Below are 25793 nucleotides of genomic sequence, written 5' to 3'. Positions count from 1 at the left end.
TCAGGGGATATAGACCCCCATTACCACAAACCAGATCTGGGCCTATATGCTTGACTGTGTGTCTCCCTCCATCTGAGCTGTGACAAAAATGTAGTCAACACAGTAACTGCATGCATCCAGTCCCCTTCAGACTTAAAACACAATCTACCCAATGTTTTCCAGTAACTCAAGATTATACCGTAAAACTTTATATGGAAAAGGAAGGGTGGGTGGATGCAGCCTCTCTGAAGACTGATGGTTGTTTGCCTCTCTGACCCTGAATTATACTGCTTGGGGTGACTGGAGTGAAAGCTGCATTACTCTGCTCTGCTCCAGAAGTCCTGCCCCATCTGTACAACATTGCTTCTGATTGGCTGTTAGCCACATTAGTGGCTGCCCATGTCACAGGATCCTGGGTTGTTGAACAGGTAGTGCCCCCTGTCATAGGTCTCCCCAGGCTACCAAAATGCAATCTAGGGGCCCATTTGTTGAGGGGAGGACTCATACTTGCTGCAAAATGTGTGTGTGGGGGGAGCAGAGGTGATGGTTTGGTAAAAGAAATGGTAGCAACAGAATCTGTTCAGTGTTGTGAGTTCACCTCTAGTTAGAATAAGAGAAAACAATAGCAATAATAAATACAGAGTAATACTTTTTATCTTAATGTGATGTTAAAGTCTAATTATTAAAGCTTTAAAAGCTAGCTGTTAATCATCTTGCTGCTAAATAGTGCTTTGGACTAATGAGCTTAGATTCTGTACACTGTATCATTAACTTATTTCCAAGAAATAGTGTTCTGTGTTTCAAATATGCCTGTAGTTTAGTTTTATGTTCACCAGATTTTTTTTCTCTTGTTGCTTAGCTACTGAATATCTGCTACTTCTGAGAAATGATACAAAAATGGGGCTTGTGTTTCTTTATAATTAAGACGTATTCAACTTTCATAATCAAATGTTATTAGGGCATCCACAATCAATTTCAAAGTGGAAACATAACACCATTTGCATGTACATATTCGTTGAATTGGGCTCTATGTTGTCTTTATTAGTAAGACCCACAGTCATTTTTCTATATTTCGGTTGGAGAGGTGTAGTAAATTCTGCAGTAAAACAGATTTTTTTTGCATATCTTTAATTAGTTATTATACATCTAGCAGACTGTGGTTTGTGGGAGGAAGGGTAGTCTGTATTGAATTGTAAGAAATTCAGATATTTACCATATTCAGCTTTGCAAACAACAATACTCCTTGACCTCTCTCTAGATCCAGAATAAAGAGACTTACCATAGAGTCTTCAGCTGCAGTCCTTAACATGCTGAATAAAGACTAAGCATGTTTTGTAGTACTTCAATTCTATAATATAATAATACTTGGGTCACTGGGTGCAATTATAAACCTGAGTGGTAACAGTGATGAGAGTACTTTTGCACAGCTCTGCCAGTGTGAGAGATGCTGCAGTGGGCAAAACCTCCTCTCGTGCCTTCTCTATAAATTCAAGACTTTTGGAACTGTCTGAATTTATTGAATCCAGGAAATGGGGATGCCCATTCCTTCTAACAAAGGAAGGTAGTTCTGGCAGATCTGGAAGCTCCTGGTAGGAAGCAATGCCATTCCTGGCAGTAGCGTCCCAGATGAGTCAGTGCACTCTGGATCCTGAGTTACCTCAACCGGGGTCAGTTTCTCTAAACTCTGTGGCTGGTGTGGCTTGAAGAACTGATGGTCCTCCAGAGGGGCATGGGAGAAGGGCAGACAGCTTTCCAGGGATGCCAGAATTGACCATATCACAACCAGCTACAAATTTTCTGGAATGTAGCTAACTCAAAGTTATCCATGGATGATTCAATGGACCTACTAGATTTCATCTTTTTTCTTTATTTATTCTCCCCACCCCCCAGCCTTAACTAACATCTCTTCTAAAACTTCAACTATACCATGGAATCTGTGGCAAGAATTTCACAACCAGTCTCTGTTCACTCTGCTCAAGGGAAGGATCACGTAGGGTCAATAAAAGAACATCTTCAGTTATCTCATACAGCTCTTCATTGTTCTTTTGCTGGATGGAGCGGTGTTAGTAGCGGTCAAAGTGAAAGACCTCTGATAACATAGTCGTGTTAAACATATTCTGTCATCTCCCTGTCTTTTCTTTTGCCAATTTGACCCTAGTGGGTGTGCCTTTATAATCTGCTTGTCCAAACTGTACAATCTGCTTATTTTGTATGAGCATTTTGTTTGTTTTAGGAAATGGAACTTAACTTACATTTGTTGCACTATTCAGTGTAGCGATATGTTATGTCTGAAGCCTGAACTTTAGAAATGTTCTTTAGAGGCCTAACAAAATGCCCCATCACAAAAGGGCACTGTTTACCTGGAAGGATTATATGCCTAGAAAGATTATCTTTTGTTTACCTGCCTGTCTGTGTCTGCACACCATTGTCTGTCACTTCTGCCCATCTGCCTGCCTGCCCACTATGGTGCCTTTCAGTTCTGTACCTTAATCTATTCTCCACACTCTTCATTTCTTCATCTGTAAACTTCCATCCTTTAAAGTTAGAAGTTTATAGCTTGGAAGTCATTGTCAATAGTCGGTGACAGTAAGAGTACAAAAAACAGTATGCAGGTTTGGAGATGAAAATGAATATATATCTTTTTTAAGAACTGTATTTATTTTTTCTTCATGTTCCTGTTGTTGAAAAAGCACATTTTAAGGCGCTTCATATGTAAACTAGCTGTTTGAAATCTGGCACACTCTTATCTAGGTCTCTCTTTTCTATGATATATCCAGATTTCACATTGATTGATTGATTGATTTCCATTTCATTTATATACTGCCCCATTAGTGCACAGCACTATTCTGGGCAGTTTGCATATAAAACCAAACAGGGTATAACAACAGATAAAATAATATAATAATAAACCTAAATGTAAGATAAACATGGCAAAATAAAATGGCAAATAAGCCACAACAGGGCAACATTTCCAATAAGGCAGCAGAGCAAGAGGCCAAAATGCAAGTGAGGCTGCGTTCAAAGGCTTCTCAAAAGAGAAGCATCTTCAGCAGCCCCTTAAAAATGCATGTTAGTAGAAAGTCTAGTGATCTGACTGTCTGAATCAATTGATATTCAGAGCTCAGATCTAAATGGAAATGGTTTGGATAGTTCTGGACCAAATCAGGACCCAGCCTGAAGTGTCAATTCAGGTTCCGGTGCATAGCCCTACTTCACATGAACTATATACCCTGTAAGTGATGGTTTCTGATTCAATTTGGAATTTTTATTATGTGCCCCATTTCTTTTTTCAATAATTTAAAATAGTATATCTTTCATGAAGAATTTTGACTTTCTAAATTATGTAAGATGAAATCCATTTGACAATTCTTGATACCGAAACAATGGACTGAATCCATAGGTAGTGATACCTAGAAACATGTTTGGTGGGTGAAGGGAACAAGACAGAGTATTGTTTTCATTAAGAAGCCTTGAAATCTTGCTGATTGATATAGGGGAATCTTGGTAGGGAGTCAGTTTGGTCAGATTTAAAAAATCATGGAGAATGCAAAAAATTGCAAGTACTTGTCATATCACTACTGACAACTGAGCATTGTGAGCATTGAAATGAAGCTGGCAAATGCCTTTGTTGGAATGATAAAATGCACACATGTAAATAATTTGCTCAGGAACTCATGAAATATCTGGGTCACTCTACAGTGATATTTGACACTATGAGTTGGAACAGCAAAATCCTTGATGGCAATAATGGGACAAATTCCACAGAGTTTTTGTACTGGAGGAGAGTTAATTCTGAATAGGGTTCTAAACAAGGCATGGAATGCAAGATACATGTAGGACTTAAATAACAGATATATTTGATCAGTTGTAACTATTTTTGTGCGCCTGGTTTTTGAATACATTTTATGACTGTTATTTGTATTTCTCCAACATAGATTCCAGACCGAACTCAATTATGATGTTCTAGAAGTGCATGATGGGCCGAATCTTCTGTCACCACTTCTGGGATCTTACAATGGTACACAAGTTCCCCAGTTTCTGTTCAGCAGCAGCAATTTCATTTACTTGCTGTTTACAACAGATAATAGCCGTTCTAATAATGGCTTCAAGATCCACTATGAAAGTAAGTATAAAATGTTAATATTTATTGATACATTTATCTGCAGTTTATGTTGATACATTTTTCGTCCACATGTATTCACAGCTGAATGACATAATATTGGGCACATATTCGGGTCATGGGTACTACAAACCGAGGACCATATATAGGATGAAGCCTAAACAGGTCTGCCCCATTACACGCTCACTCACCTGTGCAGGAAGTTGTCTTTTCCATTACCAGGCCATGCACAGCTATACCAGGGATACAAATACTGTACAAAGCTCCATCTCTAACTAGGCATTATCATTGGCAGGTAGTGTTAATGGCAAGTGTTTACAGGAAACAGTCGTTGCTAATGAAGTCCTTAGCTTTTTTATGTACCTATGCAAGTTGGTTGCTTTACCTGCCTTTGACCTCAGTTGAATAACTACACAATTAACGCTTCAGCAGTCTTCTCTGTGCTGAACAATTAAAACACTGCACCTCAACATATGATACCTCGACATTTAAAAATATGAATTCAATTTTGAGGAACTGCAGAAATATAATTTTGGAGGGTCTCAGTACCTGGAAAATACCAGAGCTGCCCTTATATTCAGCAAATCTATTTTGCTGTGTGTTTCTATGTGTTCAAATTTCATGTCACCAATTGCAAAAGAAATCTGGGTTCCTGCTCCTTTCAAGCAGTGTAGAAAAAAAATAATTTCAGCATATGTAACTTTCATAAACTACACCTGCTGACAATTCCCTCCTTTAAAAAAAACAAAAACCTCTTCAATAAGAGTGGATATGAAATCTCTCATGAGACCTTTCTGATAAAAAATTCTGATTTTTCCCCCTTTTCTTACCCTGTCCCTAAAACAAGGGCTAAGAATGGGGCTTTTTGAAAAGAATGAACTCCAAATCCCCTTCTATAGTGGGAATACCTAGGGATGAATTATGTGAGTTTGGTGTTTTTTTCCCCATTCTTAAGAAAGATTCTTCTTTATAGAATATTTCCATTCATTGAGTAGACTTTGTCTAGAGGGGCGGGGTATAAGTTCAAAAAAAGTAAAGCTAAGTATTCTGTAGTGTGCAGCATTTCCCTTCTATAGTACTCTGAGACAAAGTAGGAACATTTAAAGGTTACAAAATGGTACCCAGGTTGCAGATGTAGCTGTTGTTATAGAGACTTTCACCAGTGGAACGAGGGTTTAGAAGAGAGGAAGGGAAATATCTGAGCTCCTGCCACTGCAGGTGATCACCTAGAGAGTGCATGGCTAATAAGATTCTGTATCCTGCCACCTTGCAGGTAGGGCAAACAGCACAGTCTCAGAGTGCCAGTGAAATGTTGGCATGGTAAACAACTTCTGAATCTTTTACACTTAAAAGCCCCTGGAAGGGTCACCAAATGTCAGAGCAGAGTTCACATAATTAGTAGATATGATTGATACTTATGTGACATTTCAAATTTTTGATCATTCATTGCAAAATTCAGAAGTAGGTGGAAGCAAATATAAAAGATTTTACCATCTGAATTTCCCTTTTGTCATAGCACGGTGCATGTAAATACAGTACATACATCTATCAGGCTGAAGAACCCAGCGAAAGTACTTCTACCTCACATTCTACCCTAGCCAGACCAAACACCCAGCAAAGGAATAGGTGGTACATCTACTTTATCACGCCCCATTTGCACTTTTGAAGTTTGCTCTGCAAGGTTAAATTCCGTCCTGAAATTAAAAAGCAATTATAGATCAAAGGAATTTTAATGCAAAGTTCATTTGACAGTGTAGTACTGTATAGCTGTTGTTTGCTGATGGCTGAGCCTGGCTGAGCCTGCTTAAATCTACATGGAACGTCACTGAATGGAACTAAAAAGAAAAGAAAAAGAATGGAACCACAAAAAGCCACAACTTTACTGGTTACACCAGCAGCTCCTGTGGCTTACCACTGGGGATGGATCCAGTTCATCAGGAGCCAAGAATGCTACCAATCTCAACCACCACCTCCTTCAGATGTCAGCTTGAGGGCAACCCAGGAATGATAGTCCCATGGATTTCCACATGGGCATACGCCATTCTGTGGCTCCTTACCATCTAAAGGGCATTGTAGGGCTTCTGCTTCCAGGTTAGACCAGGCTGTGGCCCTGCCCATTGTCTCTCCCAAGGGGATTCCACTTTAACCAGAGCATGCAGGTCCCCTGCCTGCTGCCCTTCTGTCACCAGGATCCATCCCAGTGCTATGAACTGTCATAACAATAGTATTGAGCCAACAAGAACCCTTCACAAACTAGACGCTATCCTTGTTTCTACTACCTAATATAAAGGATTCAAACACCCTTAAAGCAGAATACCACAAAATTATCACTGTCAACAGAACCCCATATATATAGCATAACAATGCTCCTAATAACATCGTTGAAAGAAAAGAGAAGGTGGATGGGAGGGAAAAGCCACCAAACAGCAGGATGGGGTGGCAACAGCATCTACGTGCTTTTAAATGAGCTGTGTTGCATGGTGTTGACTCTGCCCCAACAAGCCTGCCAGCCCAGAGCCACTGCCATCCCCTCCTACTGGGCCATCCAGTGGCTTGGCCATTGTAGTCATATGCTACGTCCTAGCACCAGCCATGTGGAGCCACCATGCAGGGAGGCTGACTGTGCCAGCAACATCTGGCCGTGCTACCACACCAGCAAAGACACTGGCCCCAGGTTGAGTCTGGGACCCAGCTTTATGCAAGATAAAATAATGGTCAGACAAGCCAATCCTGTGCAGAATTAGCTGCAGGTAATCATATTAAAGTATTCAGTGTGGTGGAATGGATAGAGTGGTGGACCAGGACACAGGAGACCTGGGTTCAATTCCCTTCTCTGGCCTGGGAAAATGTGTGTGTGTGTGTGTGCATGTGCATGTGTGTTTGTGTGCAATTTGTAAAATCCTTCCTTAAATTCTTCACTTACCTTGAACGCTGTATTAGGGTTTCTATAAATCAGTTCCAATTTCATAACAATAACAATCATATTAAAACTGGTGGGGTTCTCTTTGCAATGTTTATGTGGCATTTACAATACTGTATTTTTCCGTCTCTAAGATGCCCCCATGTATAAGACCCCCCACTTTTCTAATCCAAAATTAAGAAATCTAAGTGGGACTTAGCAAGTCTAGGGGGAAAGGGATCAAAGCGCTGCAGAATCGCTTTGATCCTTGCTTTCCCCTCCACTTATTTTTGTACTCTCTTCAGCTTCCTTCCATATATAAGACGACCCTCAATTTTTAGTCTAAAATTTTTAGACAAAAGTATAGTCTTATACATGGAAAAATACGGTAATCAAATTTTGTTATTTGAGAATCTGCCATAACACTACAGGGAAGCTCAGAGTTATTGTCTCCATATTAAAGACAGAGATGGGGTTTAAAAATCTTAACAAGGCTATTAGGAGTTCATGTTCAAAGACAGTTTTTTTCCCCTTTCTTTCTTTAAATTTCCAAGCAGTATTCTAACTCTCATTATACTGGCTTTCCTGTTCTCAGCTACTGTACCAGTTCTTTCATTGCAGCCTTCAAAACAGAAAATTAGATAAAATGAAGCTTAAAAAATGCTGAACAGATTTCCACAGCTTATTTGAATGAGACTAGACAACATTGTTGAAACCTTACTGTACATTATAATTAGTTTCATCACAAAGTTATTTATGCTTAACAAATGTGTGGTAACTAAGTCACAACAATTTTCAACAAAATGATGAAATTTAAATTCAATTAAGACTTGATTATATCTGCTTATTTATGTTTTGAGTATGATACAAAATCATCCTGAGTATGATACAAAAATAATCCACCTCAATTAGGTTCAGATATGCTGATGTGCCTCGAAGGATATTTTGTTCCTTAAGACTATGAACAGTATTAAACTTGTGAGTAAGGCTTCATAGATAGTGGAGTTTTTTGTGTTTATGTCAATTTTTTACGCACCCGGTGCTATTCAGATTTATCTATCACACACACTGCAAGCAAATTGTAGCCTGCTTATATACGACATATATGATTCACACACTTGGTTCGACAACTTGTGAAAGTGGTGCTTCCTCCATTCTTGCCACTCCTTCCTGCCAGAGTGTTTTGAAAGTCTTTTTTAAACATCAGTCTACTCTACAAGAAAAGGGATGTGATGGCGCTGCGGGCTAAACTGCAGAAGCCTGTGCTGCAGGGTCAGAAGACCAGCAGTCGTAAGATTGAATCCACATGATGGAGTGAGCTCCCGTCTCTTTGTCCCAGCTCCTGCCAACCTAGCGGTTTGAAAGCATGCAAATGCAAATAGATAAATAGGGACCACCTCGGTGGGAAGGTAACAGCATTCCGTGTCTAAGTCGCACTGGCCATGTGACCACGGAAGATTGTCTTCGGACAAACGCTGCCTCTATGGCTTGGAAACGGGGATGAGCACCGCCCCCTAGAGTCGAACACGACTGGACAAAAATTGTCAAGGGGACCCTTTACCTTTACCTTTACCTACTCTACAAGAATATTTCTAAGATTCTTGTTCTAATCTAACCTTTGATATATATATTTTTCTTGCATTCCAGGTGTAACAGTTAATACATATTCATGTTTGGACCCTGGTATACCTGTTCATGGACATCGTTATGGGCATGACTTCTCCATTGGCTCAACAGTATCATTTGGGTGTGATCCAGGATACAGACTGAGCCACGAAGAACCTTTACTGTGTGAAAAGAACCACTGGTGGAGCCACCCACTTCCTACTTGTGATGGTAAGAATTCATTGAACTGGCTTGGAAAAGCATCTAAAGTGCTTTTATTGAATTGATTTTCAGTCTTCTTTTGGTTCTCTGGTTTCATAAAGGCTTTTGTTAACTGCAGTCAGAAGTCATGATTTCTCTTGGCATGCCGTGGGTGAAATAAGGAGAGGGGCCAATCCCAAGGCTGTTTCTTCTAATAAACAAAAGAATCTGGACCTGAAGAAGAGTATGCCATTTCCCTTTACACCAAAGTCATTAACAACAGTAATGATTTGTGGAGGAAGCATTATGCATTATCCCAAATGAGAGAGAGGAATTTTCAAAAATGCCCTGTACCTGCCATCCTCATGAAATCCCCAATCCTGGGCACTGCTCTGAGGTGTAAATCCTTCAGGGTGTCATCCTCACCAAGAAGAATGAGAATTTGCATTCCCTCCTTCTTTTGTCCTATAAGATTAGGGGAAATTGATTTGATAATTTTACACAAACGGAGTTAACTTACAAACGTTGCACAGAACTATGAGAGTTGCTGCTTTGTTTCATTGACTTTTAAAAATCTGAGACATGGGGTGGGGTTTTTCCCCATCTCCTTTGCCTAACTAGTCATATTTTATGTGTATGTGTGTGCATGTATGTAGTATATTTTAAGGGTTCTGCTTATATACTTCCCTATAGTTTTTAAAGCACTCTCTGGGTGGTTTACAAAATACAGTGGTGCCTCGCATAACGTTTTTAATTGGTTCCAAAAAAAAAAACCTTACGCGAAAAAAACTTTATGCGAAACACCATTTCCCATAGAGATGCATTGGAAACCGGTTAATCCGTTCCAATAGGCACGGATTGCCGCCCTTAAGCGAAAAAACCCATAGGAAACATTGTTAAATGATACAATGTATCCTCCATTGGAAGGTATTGTAGCTGACTCAATAGGTTTCAATGGCTTTGCGAAGTCAATTTTTGCAAAATTAAGTGTGTCATAAAAGGGTCAAAAATGGTTTTAAATGCTTGGATTAGCTTCTGCACCCTCTAAAACGGATGCAAAAGTTAATTTGGCTTTGATCTGACTTTTCGTTAATTAATGGTGAATTTTTTCCCCCAACTTTTGACAGCTGTCAAAATCTGACAGCTCCATTATTTCCTATGGGGGAAGAAAAAATTCACAAAAAATTAATGAAGACTCAGCAACTGTTCTAAATTCTTGGGTTCGTTAGAGGACCCCCTAAGTTGTGTGCAAACCTGATTTGGCTTTGATCTGAACTTTCGTTAATTTTTTGTAAATTGTTTTCTCCCCCATAGGAAAGCATGGAGCTGTCAGATTTTGACAGGTCCATTGGTTCCTATGGGCCAAAAAACAAAAATTCACAAAAAATTAACGAAACGTCAGATCAAAGCCAAATCAGGTTTGCACATGACTTAAGGGGTCCTCTAACGAATCCAAGCATTTAGAACCGTTTTGGACCCTTCTAAGACACTTTTTAAATTGAAAACAAAAAAAACGTTAAGCGAAGCAGGGGACCTAAAACCAAAAACGTTAAGCGAAGCATGGTCCCAAAAACGCTATGCGAAAATCGCCCATAGGGAAAAACGCTATACGAAGCACAATCTGCCTCTGAAAAAATAAACGTTAAGCGAAAAAAACGTTAAACGAAGCAAACGTTAAGCGAGGCACCACTGTAATTATGTAGGCTAAACATTGCGTCTTGCTCAGCAAGCTGGGTGCTCATTTTATTGATGTCAGAATGGTAGAAGATGAAGTCAACGTTGAGTCAGCTACCTGGGCCCACTGGTGTTGAACTCATGTTGTGAGCAGTTTTGACTGCAGGTCTGCAGTTTAACTACTGCCCCACAAGGATCCTTGTATTTGTGTGAATAATTATTTTGTCGCAAGCCCTCTTCAGAGGAGATGTTAAGCCCCAAGGTAGATGTGGCACAGTATCTACTCTCATTTTCACTTACTGTTTAAACAATCCTGTTCTCAGCTTATGTCACCAAAAGGTGACTACTAGATCTTTTGTATCTCAGAAGAACAATATTATATAAACAGCAAAGGACCTCACAAGACACATTAATAAATGTAAAATGAATATACTTTATTACGAATTGATTACAATTCTAATAAAAGGGGTTTCATGCATTCAGCACATTCACACCTCATACATAATCACAAAAGAGAGAAGAATTTTTGATTTGCATCGTCCGAGTTGCAAAGAAAGTAGTTGGTTCCGAAAGCCTTTGGTCTCAGCAGACAAAATCTACCTGTCCTGACTCCTCCTTTTATATTTTTTGGGGGGCAGGTTACCAGCTGAGCATGCACATTAGATGCTTCTTTGTTTTTCCCTAGGTAAATGGTCCTTATCACCTATTGTGAAATACGGAATGCTTTTAGTTGCACTTAGAGGGTCTTCCATCACTAGTGGACAGGTGTGGAATCTGCTTGCTCCGTAGGATCCCTGTACCAGGGTCTTCTTAATCCCTGACTTTGCTCTACTCTCTCAATTAGCAGCAGATGGTCTTTGTCAACTTTCTGAAAGCATAGTTCAAAACATTTACAATTCAAGAATTGTATTTCTTACAATGAGGGCTTATAACAAGAAATGTAAAGTCCCATAGTTCCTCTGGTCTTGTTGGTCTCCATCTTTGTGTCCTTGCTCTCTCTCTGGTTCTTCACCTTATTCCAGGCCAAACATGCACACACCTTAGACTTCTGACGGACTTATGCTATCATCCTCTTGCTTTGTGAAAGTTAGGATATCTGTCTCTTCTCATTGCAGGGTTTAGTCAGGAGGAGGCAATCTGTCATTCTTCCTGTCTCCTTCAGGTGCTTGGCAAAGGAGAAAAGGAAATGTGATCCCATTCTGGAGGAGCAGGTTCCAGGAATTCTTCATTGCCTAGATAATGACTCTGTTGTTGTGCATGTCCTTACAACCTCCATAGGTACCAAAATATCAAGAGAGTCTTTAGGTAATGACACATGTGTTTGCCACATGGCTTTGGTTCAGACATCACACATTCATTCCTCATTGCACAGGTGCACAACATCAATGGCTCAATTTCTTAACCCATGGTCATCAGTCTTGTTGCCTCCCCATTAGGGTTCCACCTCTGACCCCAGCAGAGTTCTTTAAAGCACTGGTTCTTAACCTTGGGTTACTCAGGAGTGTTGGACTGCAACTCCCAGAAGCCTTCACCACCAGCTGTCCTGACTGGGGTTTCTGGGAGTTGCAGTTCAAAAGCATCCAAGTAACAAAGGTTAAGAACCACTGCTTTAAAGTACTGTGGTTAGACATCAGAGGCGAGTCTCTTTGCTCATTTAATCCAGGGGTAATCAGCTTCCAAAGCCAGTAGCATGTACCTTAACTGGCATTGCTGACATGCTTGGCATTTTTTATCTCAGATACCACTTCTGTGTTAGAGTTGGCCCAGCTTCAGTTGTCCCAGAACGTACAGGTCAGTGAGGAATGGACCCCCTTGTGATGTTGTACTGGGGAGGATCAATTGGGTCCAATAGGTTTCCCAGCCTGTGCCCAGTAAGGCATGAGCCAGTGTGGCCACTCCTACTTAGCTTCCTCGGGCTCCTTTCCATGGGTCTTTCCCCCTTCTTCTCCAACCCCACCCCTTTTATTGCTCTGATGCTCTTAGACACTACATTTTGCTGCGGGGCATAGCAAGAGGAGGGAAAGGTGGGGAGATGACCCAATGAACGACAAATTGATTCATTGTTTGTTAGGTCACCGGGGGGGGGGGGGAATTCATTGTTCATTTGATGACAAATACGAAAAATTTAATACCTCAGGTTTGACAACCCACGAACCAAGACAAAGCACCAAAATGACGCTCTGTCCCCATCTCTAGTGAGGACTTGGGGGTTTTTGTGTGTGTGTTTTTTGCTAATAGACCCCACAAGCAGAAATAATTGCTCTGATGCTATTAGACACTACATTTTGCCATCTAAAAATAAACATTATTAAGGAGCTCCCTGTGAAGAGTATTCTCTGTAGTGCAATAACGTTACATATTGTGACAAATTTCTTCTTTGAGATGCTGAACTAACGTGCAATTCATTAGGCAAATGAGATTATTTTTCTCTCTCAAGCACATCACTAAATGGCAATTGTCCACTGAATAAATGTTCTTTAAAAGCAACTTCAAGTGCATTCATTCTGGCTCATTTTTTTTTAAAAAAATTAAGGCTGAATTCATTTTAATTTTCTTCCTCCGCCTTATTACACTGGCTCTGGTATAATTATTAATATGAACTGGGGAAAATCTGGAATTAACCACTGGGGAAGGAATCATTCTTACTTCTCTTGTACAAAGTAAAAGCTGGATGCATTCCACCAATTTGTTTCTATCCATCTCACTATGTGACTGCATTTTTTTCCCTAACGTACCAAATTGTCGAAGGTGAGGAAGGCTTCCCTAAAAGATATGTAGAATTACCAAAATACAGACAGTCCTGGAATAAGTTGACTCCATTTTGAAAACTTCATGACTTTTTAAAAAAGAACCTTTACCCAAAAGGAAAAAAGGAAGGAAGGGAAGCTGATTCAAATCCAAATTTTGCAAACAATAGTAAATGACAAAATTCCCTCATATTCATTTAAAAGGAGCCAAAACTTTGAGCACATATTAATTAGTATATATTTTCCAAAAAAATTAAAGAGTATATAATTTAACAAGCTTCATTTCTCAGTTCTAAATTGTCTTCTAACATTACTTGTAGTAAGTTAGTTGTGCACCATCAAGTAAAAACTGACTTTTAGCGAGCCTAATAAAGCTTTTATTAGGGTAAGTGGGAAATTTAAGAAGTAGTTGTACCAGTTCCACTCCTTCTGTGAGTTCCCATGGTCAAATAGAGATTTGAACCCAGGTCTCCAGAGTCCTAATCCATCACTCTGTCTACTATACCACATTGGGTACCTAATTCTAATAAAAGCTTGAATAATATCCACACCTTGACTAAAATATAGTTAAGTTAATAATAATTGTCCAGGTAGAGAAACTTATTTTGCATTATGCGGAGAAAACAAACATTCTGTAGGTTGCAGGCGTTGTCTCATAATTAGAACAAACATCGAATTTCATATTTTCAAGCCAGAAATGCAGAACATGGCCGTATCATTAGTGAGTATTGTCAGCTCAGCTTCTCTTACTTATTTAGTGTATATATGCAGCACATTATACTTTATGAGTGGTGCAAACATAAAAATATGTTATAAGATTCAAACCACAAAATAGTCATATCATGTTTGTTTTCTTAACCGGGGAGGGATTATTTACATTCCAACGCTTAGAGCATGATATTTTTAAAAGGTTTATTATAATAAAAAAGCATTTTGAACTTGTGTCAGTTAAGCCTCTTTGAGGAAAGTATTCTCCTGTCTTCGTTACTGTCTTCCCACGGTGGTAGGAACACTCTAAGGAGGTCCTTAGTAGAAGATCTTAACCTTCAGTCAGGTTGATATGGGAATACATCTGGGTTCTAAGCCATGAAGGGCTTTATAGCTCAAACATAATGTTTTGATTTGATTCAGAAGGGATCCAGTAAAGACCTTTTAAAACTGAAAATATATGTTCCCAGCACACGGTCACAATTAAAATCTGGGTGGTTCCAATTTGAACCAGTTCATCTTCTGAATCATTGTCAAGAACGCTGTCACAGACAAGTATTACACCTAGCCCTAAGGGGACGTTATTGAAGCATGAATCATTGTACAGTGGTGCCTCACTAGACGATGATAATCTGTTCCACTGAAATCGCTGTTTAGCGAAATCATTGTCTAGCGAAAAGCATTTCCATATTGGAATGCATTGAAACCTGTTTAATGCATTCCAATGGGGAAGAATCGTCGTTGTCTAGTGAAGATCAGCCATAGGAAAGCCAATTTGTGAACCGCTGATCAGCTGTTTAAATAGCTGTCTTGCGAAGCTTAGGTCCCAAAAACACCCGTTTTGTGAGCGTGGAGGGAGCTGTCAGAATCGTTGTCTAGCGACAATTGGTTTGCAAAGCAGGGACCAAACATTGTCCAGCGAAATTCCCCCATAGGAATCACTGTTTTGCGAATCGGTATAGCGCTCTTAAAAAGTCAATCTCTAGTGAAAAAACTGTCATGCGGGGTAACTGTCTAGCGAGGCACCACTGTATAGAAGAGGTTGCAGTCTTTACACTAGAAGTTCAGGTATCGTCAGTACTTCATGGAGCAATAAAATGGTTTGTCATAGATAAGAGTTTAGTCCTGTCACATTTGTATCTACTGGTGTGTAAATGGTTGTCATAATACTGTGGCACCGTTTGGACCAACACACATATTTCAGTATGAACTTCACAGTACAGTATATTTCTTTAGAAACTTATGTTAATGGACATTGATGGAGACTGTTTATTTCCTGGCAAAACAATATAACTTGTGTTCATCAGCACAGTAACACAAAGAGAAATACTGTAGTACCAGTTCAGGAACCATGGTAGTTATTTCTGCTGCGGTGATGCATCTCAAAATTGATTTGAGAGTTTCTGATGCCTCTGTTCCCTTCTGTTCTTTCCTTAGTCCCCTTGTATTCTGAAGTTCTGATTTACATCCTATCTTGGCTGTGGATTTCTTGCGTCAAAAACCTATTGAATGTATTGTGCTTATTGAAAACTAATGAATGAACAGCACCATGCACTGAACATAATGTGTGTGTGCGTGCTGGTATACATCTAGACACATGTACATTCATAGGGAACAAAATAAACATACAGTGGTGCCTCGCTTAACGAGTGCCTCGCTGAGCGATGAAATCGCTTAACGAGGCACTCTGGGCCATCGCTGGAGCATTCGCTCAGCGATGGCCCCTATGGGGTTTTTTCGCTTTGCGAAGATCGCTAAGCGATTCGCTTAGCGATCTTCGCATAACGAAGCCGGGGAGAACAGCTGATCGGCGGTTCCAAAATGGCCGCCGGAAGGTCAGCGCCGCATTTTTGCGCCCTGCCCTCGCTTAATGAGGGCGCGAAAATGGCGGCGCTATGAAGAAACATCGCTGAACGGTGAGTTTTCAAGCCATAGGAACGCATTGAACGAAGTTCAATGCATTTCTATGGCTTTTTTTATTCCGTTTAGCGATGTTTCGCTATAGCGAAGGTTAATCCGGAACGGATTAACCTCGCTATGCGAGGCACCACTGTATATGAAGATTTGGGGTGTGAATATTTTTGCGAGGATGGGAAGAACAGCCTAAAGGCTCCTGTTGGTGAACAGTAGTGCCTCTCCCTGGGACCTGCTGAATTTTTCACCTCAAGTTCTCCTGTGGACCTTGGGGAGAATATGCTGAAAGGTGATGTCTGCAAGGGACCAGAAAGCCAGGAAGAACCGGAGACAACCAAAAGGGCAGCAGTAGGAAAAAGCTGAGGAGAGACAGCAGCACCACCAGAAAAACGAGATTCCACCCTTAGAATTTTCTCCTGAGGAGAAAAGGGGCCATGTAAATGTATTTGTATAGACAAGGATATGTGTAATAGAGGAGGAGGGTGAAGAGGAAGTGAATTGGAATGATGCATTACGTGGTCTGGAGATAGGTAGATGTTGAGAACCCAGAAGAACTGGAATTGGGAGTACATCTGGAGTCTACACCTGAGAGTTTCTTAGGGACAAGCTGAAAAGTATATGAACTCCAATAGGCCACCAAAATCCTAGAGGGAAAGGAGAGAGAGATGTCAAACACACAGAGAGAGAAATCTGGTGAATCTTCAAACTCGAAACAAGCACCCTGGCAAGGACTGGGGCAGACAATCAGAAGCTTACTACCTCACGGATGCAATAAAGGAGCTGAAACTGGAGAGCAGATGTTCTTGGAGTGTGAGGTTATAAGCTACCCTGTGTGTCATGTAGTTGAACTGCAAGCAGAAAAAGTAAAGTTTGTGAGAATAGTGTTTATTAATGTAGGAAGAATGCAGAAAATGGTTTTATTTACAGTGGTGCCTCGCTTAGTGATCACTCTGTTGAGTGATGGAATCGCTTTGCAATGGACTTTTGGCCATCGCTGGAGCGATCGCTTAGCGATGGCCCCTATGGCTAAAATTCGCTTTGTGATGATCGCGGGGAAGCGAACATGGCAAAGCGAACTAACAGCTGATCAGCGGTTCCAAAATGGCCACCGCAAAAACAAAATGGCCACCACTGTTTTGCCTCGCTTTAGAGGCACCCAAAATGGCCGCCGCTATGGAGGAATTTCGCTTTAAGGTAAGTTTTTAGCCCATAGGAACGTATTAAACGCATTTTAATACATTCCTATGGGCTTTTAAATATCGCTTAGCGATTAAATCACTTAGCGATGTTTTTTCCGGAACGGATTAACATCACTAAGTGAGGCACCACTGTATTATGCTTTTAAGTGAGAAAGTAAATGGTATAGTTGAAGTACTTGTTTTCCTCCTTTACTTAGCCTATGCATACATGTGATGTTTCAGGACAGAAATGAAAAGCTTATTATAAGTTTAAGAGTTATTTTGTATCTTTTACTACTCAGAAACTAAATGTGTTTTCAAACTTTTCAGAGATTGTGTTTTTATTAGGATGAACTTAGAATAGATGACAACAATATTTGAGTCTGACTTTCAGATTCTAAGAGCCTGTCTACATTAGTATGTTGTTATGATATACAGTTGTCTGATAGAATGCTGGCATAGTAAAAAAGAACTCATCTGCTTGTGTTTCTATTTAAAACAATCCATCCTTCCCCTTTAAGAGCTGGCCCTCATCTTTCTGGCACAAGGCTAGGGCATGCAGTCTTTTGGGTATGATTCATTGAAATGCAAAATAGCTCCTTGTTCTACCTTTACAGATGGGTACCAAGAGTTAAAACAAATTCCACAGAAGATAAGGGCCTTCTAAGCACTGGTGGGATCTCACCAAATTTCATAGTGTGGGCAGGCCTAAACTGAGTAGCATAAAATTCAGCAAAAGAAACAGTCACTAGGGGAAGCACTTTCGAGCTCTCTTAACGCTGAAAAAGGAGAGAGGCAAGGTTAAAATGTTGCCTGTAGGCAACTACTGATCTACTTACTACAGTTAAGAATGGAAAGTATTGACTGTGTTTCAGCCATCATTAAGCCTCAATGTTACAGGAATAACTCTGGCTGACACTTGTTATTATTGCTCATTATGTACTCCACTCTTTCTTTAGCAAAATTTCAAGCACAACTGGAAATATTTGCTTTGATTGTGCAGTAATGGTAGTTACTTGCTTACATACAAACTTTGAACTTTGTTGTATGTTAACTCTGGTTAGAAAAATAAGCAAGGATCACAGATCACAACTCTGAATTGCTTAAACCATAGTTAACACTAACTATAGTTAGGTTTGGACATAATGAGCAACAACATAATGGGTCATTTATAGAAGGCTATTCCAGTATCTCACAAAATGTAAAGCTGTAGCAACGTGATATAATGTTCACAGGATCTGAGTGATAAGTATGTTGGATATCCAGATGGCATTTTGGCAAGATGCTTGAAAGTTTGGTATGGTAGTTTTGCATGATAAGTCGTCATCTTTTTTAATCACTGTAAGCATAGTGAAAACAGCAGTTTGTTATTAGATTATGACCATATGTTACTGGTACTGAATCTGTGAAATGAGATGCAATAATAAATGTAAACTCAAAAGCTTTTGCACTGTGAGTATTTTGTTATTCCTTCTAAATACATTTTCCCCCCTCTGGAATCTCTTAATCTACTTCTAGTACACAGATGCAGTGATATTATTTGAAAATACTCAAGGGAAGAGCAGAATTTAGCAGCCCTGCTGGGGATGTGTCTGAAAAACTAAACGAAAGACACGTACTTCAGTTAAGGCAAAGGGGAGTTATATTTCCAATATACAGAAGATACTTTATCTAACTGCATTCCTGTAAGAGAGTAGGAAGAGAATTTTAATTTATAAGGCAGTATTAGAAATCCTTTAAGCCATGATAATAGTGTAATGGATGTTCTGTGAGAAGTTGGAGAAGGATGGGGCATGACAAAGAGTCTGTAGAATGACAGGAAGAGAGGCTAGGAATGGAGCTACGCAAAATTTTGTTGCTCGGAAAATAAATAAATAAGTGACTTTTTTAAAAGAAAAAGAAAATGTTTCCTTATTTTAATTAAGGAACCATCAAGATATACATTGCGTCATATGTTCTCATAAGTCATCATGTAGTTTGTTGAAAACTGCCTTTTTGGTGCACTCAGACTCTTCGTGAGAATGGATTGGAAATGAAACCAATCTGAAGAATTCTTTGCTCTTGCTAAAATTCTGCCTTAACTATAACAAATGATGTTTGTGCTCCTAATAAGCATATATAACAGTAATCACTTCCTTGGACAGTTGCTAAGTTTTAGCGCATGAATCTTTACTGCTACACTTTTGCTGAATCAGTGCTTCCTCACAAACATACACATCTGCATCCCCATTGCTACATTTCCCCATCACTTTCCTTCCACCCTTTTAGGGTATCCACAGGCATGGCACAACCAACAAGTGTCTTCCTCTCTTTCAGCTGCTTCCTCAGTAGCAGAGAAACAGAGGAATATAATTTAGTTGCCATGTTACTGAACTTGGAAATTAGAACAGCCCATATTGGCTCAGCCATATCCAGCCATGGAGATCTACTTTTGGGTTACATGGACTCTCAATGATTTACTCCCTGATTCCCCTTTCCTAGGTTTATGGCTATAAGAGGCAAGCAATTGCTGGTGTCACAGCACACTGGCTATCACAGGATGTGGGGTTGTTGCTTAGCAATTTCACAGTTCATGGAAGATAAGAGAAAACCTATGGGTACACACTCCTAGATATTATACCTCAAATGTATTTGTTTGAGCCACATTAAAGATCAGGAACAAGCTCTTCTGAAAGCCATTCTGAACTCTTTATCAGTTACACCTGCACTAATATGAATTTGTGGGAGCAGAGATGTATGGAATAAATAATATTCCCATCAGGAGATAAATGCTGTGTCTGGATTATTTACAGACAAATGCCTGATGAATAGCTTTTTATTAAATTAAAGTGAGCCCACCCACCCCCAATCTTCAACTGTTGACACATTATGGAGCAAATAATCAATAAATAAGCCATAGACTATGTGTCTCATTTGAGAAACTTTTGTTGAATTTTGTATTTTAAAGTCAATTTTTAATGCTTTACTTATTTAAAATTATCTTGTATCCATGCAATCTGCAAATATAAATGGGATAGAGACTTATCCAAATATGATCACTCAGGACAGACAAGGCAGTTAAAATGGTTCTTCAGAACTATTCTACAATTACTAACACATCTCTTTATAAATTACTCTGTCATGCTATCTCACTTCACTTAAATTGACTAAATTTTCTCTTTGAAGAGGCAAATATCCCAAACTGAATTATCATCAGGTCTTTGAAGAACACAATAGAGTTTAAAAAATAAATAACCCACCACTCTATATGATTGATAATAAAGAATCTTGTGTGGTATAATTTGCCAGGAAGTCTAAAACCAGTATTATTGATGCATGATGATGGTAGAGAGTGTTGATATATAAATTATTGTTTAATACTTACTTACAATGATTAAAATATACTCGCGAAGGCTTTCACGGCCAGGATCTTATGGTTTTTGTGGGTTTTTCAGGCTCTTTGGCCGTGTTCTGAAGGTTGTTCCTCTTAACGTTTCGCCAGTCTCTGTGGCGGGCATCTTCAGAAGACAGTACTCCTCTGTGCTGTCCTCTGAAGATGCCGGCCACAGAGACTGGCGAAACGTTAGGAGGAACAACCTTCAGAACAGGGCCAAAGAGCCTGAAAAACCCACAACAACCATTAAAATATATATTGCTCAGTGTCATGAGAAAACAAACAAACAAATCCTGCTCTCCTTCCTAGGGAAGTGACTGAAATTATTGAATTGAATTATTTTGAAAGACAGTTAAAACTACCAATAGAACTGACGGTTTAATAAAAGGTGGGTTTAGTTTATCAATTCATATTTATACATTTAAAATATTTTAGCCCAACTTTCTCCTTAAAACGGACCCAAAGCAGCTTTTATCATTAAAAGACAATATTTAAAAGCTAAAAACAGGGTGTGTGCAAATATTTTTTTAAAAAATCAAATACTGTACCACACTAAAAATTTTAAACAAAATCAACAACAGAAACAGATTTAAAGCATCAAGGCATAACATTCCCTTTGAAACCTCTCTCAGATAGCCAGTCGCTCAAGGGAAGGCCTGTCTGAAGATTAAGATATCCACCTGATCTCCTATGGGAGGGAGTTCCAGAATCTAACTGCAGTGACAGAGAAGGCCCTTTTCTGTGTCCCTACCACACCTACTTGTGAAGGTGGTGGGACCTAGAGAAAACCTTCAACTAATTATGTTAACACCTGAGCAGACTCATAAAGGGAGATGTGGTCCTTGAGTTTGCTTGCACATAAATTGTTTAGAGCTTTATAGGTTAAAACCAGAATACTCGGAATGAACAAGCTTTTTCCCCCCGGTTTCGTTAGTTAGCTTAATTGAAACTTAAGTTTGTCTACAGCTTTAGTAACTTGTGGTGGGCATTCCAGCTACATTTGTATAGATGGACAATAAAGTATACCTATAGGATGATTATCTCACTTTATCTGTGGTAACTTACCACAGTAATGCTTGCTTCTCACCCACATCAATCCTGTGGCAGCCTCCACCTCAACTTTTTACACTTTCCCCTGACTCCCCACCCTGGTTCTCCCATGCATCCTTTAACTTTTTCTTTTGCATCATTCCCAAAGTTGCCCAACAGCTTATTCCTTCCATTCTACTACCCTATTTTCATGAACAGTAAAATAATTGTATTAATTGGTCTCTGCTGGGCCATGTGCAGTACTATCAAATATTTTTCATTACTACAGAAATAACTTGCAATCGCACACTAGCTCTGACAAAATTTGTGCCCTTCCCAGTTAGTGAAACTATTATAACTTAGCTCAAAGGCAACAGGAACATCCAAAAGGGGTTGTAGATGATGACATTTGTTGTTGTTTAGTTGTTTAGTCGTGTCCGGCTCTTTGTGACCCCATGGATCAGAGCACGTCAGGCCCTCCTGTCTTCCACTGCCTCCTGGAGTTGCGTCAAAGTCATGTTGGTCGCTTCAATGACACTGTCCAACCATCTCATCCTCTGTTGTCCCCTTCTCCTCTTGCCTTCATACTTTCCCACACTTTTCAAGGTCTTTTCCAGGGAGTCCACTCTTCTCATGTGATGACCAAAGTATTGGAACCTCAGCTTAATGATCAGTCCTTCCAGTAAGCACTCAGGGTTGATTTCCTTCAGAACGGATAGGTTTGTTCTCCTTGCAGTCCAGGGGACTCTCAAGAATCTCCTCCAGCACCACAATTCAAAAGCATCAATTCTTTGGTGGTTAATCTTCTTTATGGTCCAGCTCTCACTTCCATACATTGCTATTGGAAAAAATATAGCTTTGACTATAGTCCCTGCTAATTAGAAAGTTCTGGTATTTTGATCCTTTGGACTCTGGCTCCGCTACATCACTGAGAGTTAAGTGGCATTACTTTAGAAACTTCCATGGCACATGGAGCAAAACACAACTGTTTAGTATCATGAGTTTGAGTCTTTGTGTTGGGCTGGGAATTTTGCCAATTTATGATTCATGCTTGTTTACATTAGGGATGTGACAAGTGCTCACAAAACTTCTTATTTCTGGTGATTTTTCAAGTCTCACTGTGCTGAAATTTCCCACTGAGACGTTGCCAAGAGTAGCAAGATTTCTCCAATTCCTGTAAAAATGAGACCTTGTGATTTATTCACACCCTTCTGTTGAATGGGTGCTAAGGAAACAAAGGAAAACCACACCACAAAAATACACCCAAGTTGAGTAGGAATTGAATCACTCCTCACCATCTTGGCATTTTGTCTGCCCTTTTCTGGTGAATGCTGGGTGGGAAAGTTGGCATTAACTTGGGGGTCAATAACACCTTTGAAGGAAAAATTGTAACTATGGTATAGCATGTCTGGAGAGGGGGAAGCCGAAGCCAAATACCTCAAGCACTTGCAAAATTGGCAATTGATGTTTCACACACAGAATGCATGTCTTTCTAGAAACAGCTTCCTTGCTTGAATATTCTTAGGATTTTGGCATGTATTTAACATTCACAGTGGTACTGGACTATAAATCATTTCCTTTCTGCAAAATGAAACTATTTTTTTTCCATTGAGTTCTATGAAACCAGCTGGTATAATTACCAATTCATTTTCATAATACTTATTACCAAAGCTTCTCAACAATTAATTAATCATGTTTCCTTTATGAGCACTTTGAGTAAATATTGGCTACAATTAAAGATTTTTAAGTGAACAGAACTGTTGGCACTCCTGTACGTAGGCTATTGTTTAAAGAGAGATAATAGCTTTTCGGCTTGTTCTTTTACATGCTTAGTTTAAACATGACTTGCTGTATTTACGTGTCTGCATTATCCCCAATTCTCAGCTTTGTGTGGAGGAGACGTCAGAGGTCCAAGTGGAACAATTTTATCTCCAGGTTATCCTGAATTGTATCCAAATTCACTGAATTGCACGTGGACTGTGGATGTTACCCATGGAAAAGGTAAAGAACTATATATTTTGCGTAACCATCATGCATTCGTTTTCGTTTCATCTCCCCACCCCACCCCAGATTTTATTTTCCACAGCACTTTAGAATCCATTATGGACATCTTCCTAACTTGCTATATTTTTCTGCTGTTCCCTATATAACTGCAGCATTTCTAAAGATAGAAACAGTGTGCTTGTTTTATTTTAGTCAAACAAGTGATTTATGGGATGAATTCTACACCATTCTTCAGAATACTGACAATACTGAAAGTACATTTCACATAGAAATGTCAAAATAGCTGTTGTTGCAGCATGGAATAAAATTGGCTAGGCCAGTGATTCCCAACCTTGACCCCCCCCCCAGATGTTCTTGGACTACAACTCCCAGAGATCCTGGCCAGCACAGCTAATGATCAAGGATTATAAGCATTTTAGTCCAAGAACATATGGGGACCCAAGATTGAGAACCACTGGACTAGGCTGATGGCACATCCTCTGCACTTACCTGCTTTATAAGCAGATACCAGTTTAAGGTAGATGTACAGTGGGGTCCCGACTTACGAACGGCTCGACATACAAACGTTTCGACTTACGAACCGGCCTCATAGGAATATATGGACTCGACTTACGAACTTAGATTCGAGTTACGAACTCTTTTTTTCCTTTTTTTTAAAGCTAAGTCATCTTAGGTTAAAAGGAAAAAAGAAAAAATATCCCCCTCTAGTGGCAGAAGGCAGAATAGCAGCTTCCCATTAGTTTCTATGGACGAAAAGAGCAGATACGGATTAAATGGTTTTCAATGCATTCCTATGGGAAATGCAGATTCAACTTAAGAACTTTTCGACCTGAGAACTGCCTTCCAATACGGATTAAGTTCGTAAGTCGAGACCCCACTGTACATGTTATGGATCATCCTTTGTTAAAATAATTACAGTAAAATGACCAGGATCCTATTGGTGATTGGATTAATTTCGTATAACTGACTATGATTAATTGTGGAAGTGCCAAGGCATGTCCCAGATACATGCCTGGCCAAGTGATTGATTGTGGAACTGAGGTGTGTGTGTGTTCATTTTATATGCTTATCATGTATTATCTGACCTATATTGTCTGACCTATTTTTGGTCTCATCCACTTCAGACATAAAATGAATCCATTCTTTTTTTTTATCAGAGTAAGTGAAAGTGAACCAATGACCTAAATGCACACTGGGGATGGGATTTTCAGGGGAAAAAAAAGAAATTGCAGTCCCATAATTTGGTGGGAACCCCTCAGGAAGAATGGCAGGAAGTAGAAAAGCCCTCTTATCTCCAGATCATTCCCACCCTACTTCTCCATGAGCTCTCAGAAGTGTTGCGGGTAACTTGGAGAGTAAATAAAGGTGAAGAAAAGGACGCATTCCAGTGGAGGCAGCCTCTGTCAGAATTCATGCTCCGATTCAAGCCAAAGGGAATCCTTTTGACTCACAAAGATATCTGGTGTGATTTTCAGAGAGCACGAAATAATGGCATGGAAACACTGTGGAAGTAAAAGGGCTGATTTACCTCCTGCTATTTTGACAGCCCTCAGTCCTATAATTCAGCCTGAAGGTTCCTCACAAATTCTAGGACTGGATATTCTTTTCTTTGGTTGTCCCATTTCTAATGTGTGCCCATTCCTCTTTCATGTGTCTGAAGAGATCAGAGTCTTCGGTTTTTAGTTTTAAACGAACTACAGTTCCCAACAGCTGGTGCAAAATGAAGAACTAGACTTGTTAGGAACATACCTTGTAGGTGCTCTGTTGGTGGTGCACGTTATCCTGTCATCCCCACCCCTTGTGGGGCAGTGGGTAACCTCTCCTCTGTACCAATGCTGTCAACTCTACAGAGTCTGGCTTAAGCTCAGTGGGTTTTATTGGAACCAGGGAAAGAGGAAACAACAATTTCTGGAGATTCTGCCACTCCTGTTACTTGGCTCAGGAGTGAAGTGCCACTTGCCTCTGTAATACAGTCTCTAGTCATTCTGGGCCCAATGGGATGTGACTGCCTCATGTCCTTTAATGGGGATCTTCAGGGGGAGGGACAAAGCTGGGTCCTAGAGGAGTGACTGTCTGTATGCCTGCAGTGAGGTCTAGGCTCAACACTCAGTGGAATCCAGTAGAGGAGTGATGGAGATGGCTGCTGGTGTTCCTTTTGCCATTCTTGCCTCCAGCATCATCTCTAGCTAAGCATCATAGCCTTCCAATTTGGGCTTTCCCCCCAGCTATTTCACATTTGGTTGTTTTTAAGATGTGAGGGACATGGTGGTGCTGTGGGTTAAACCACAGAAGCCTCTGTGCTGTAAGGTCTGTAGATCTTCAGCTGTAAGATCGAATCCACGTGACGGAGTGAGTGCCTGTC

General features: G+C 39.9%; 1 protein-coding gene across 6 annotated transcripts in view; it reads left to right on the top strand.

Moving 5' to 3' along the window:
• CSMD3 (CUB and Sushi multiple domains 3) overlaps positions 1–25793 on the top strand; it is a 700243-nt gene that overhangs the window by 440876 nt on the left and 233574 nt on the right. For all 6 annotated transcript variants that reach the window (XR_013544184.1, XM_072999268.2, XM_072999267.2 and 3 more), the window contains 3 exons: positions 3915–4102; positions 8646–8834; positions 23312–23428. Coding sequence is in view for 5 of the 6 variants with exons in the window: in XM_072999268.2 (XP_072855369.2) it covers positions 3915–4102; positions 8646–8834; positions 23312–23428 (494 nt within the window). In the remaining variant the exon portion in view is untranslated. The remainder of the gene's footprint in view (positions 1–3914; positions 4103–8645; positions 8835–23311; positions 23429–25793) is intronic.

This window comes from Pogona vitticeps, chromosome 4, assembly GCF_051106095.1.
Source record: "Pogona vitticeps strain Pit_001003342236 chromosome 4, PviZW2.1, whole genome shotgun sequence".
Taxonomy (NCBI): Eukaryota; Metazoa; Chordata; class Lepidosauria; order Squamata; family Agamidae; genus Pogona; species Pogona vitticeps.
Note: the sequence above shows the minus strand (reverse complement) of the source record. Positions and strands in the feature narration are given on the sequence as shown.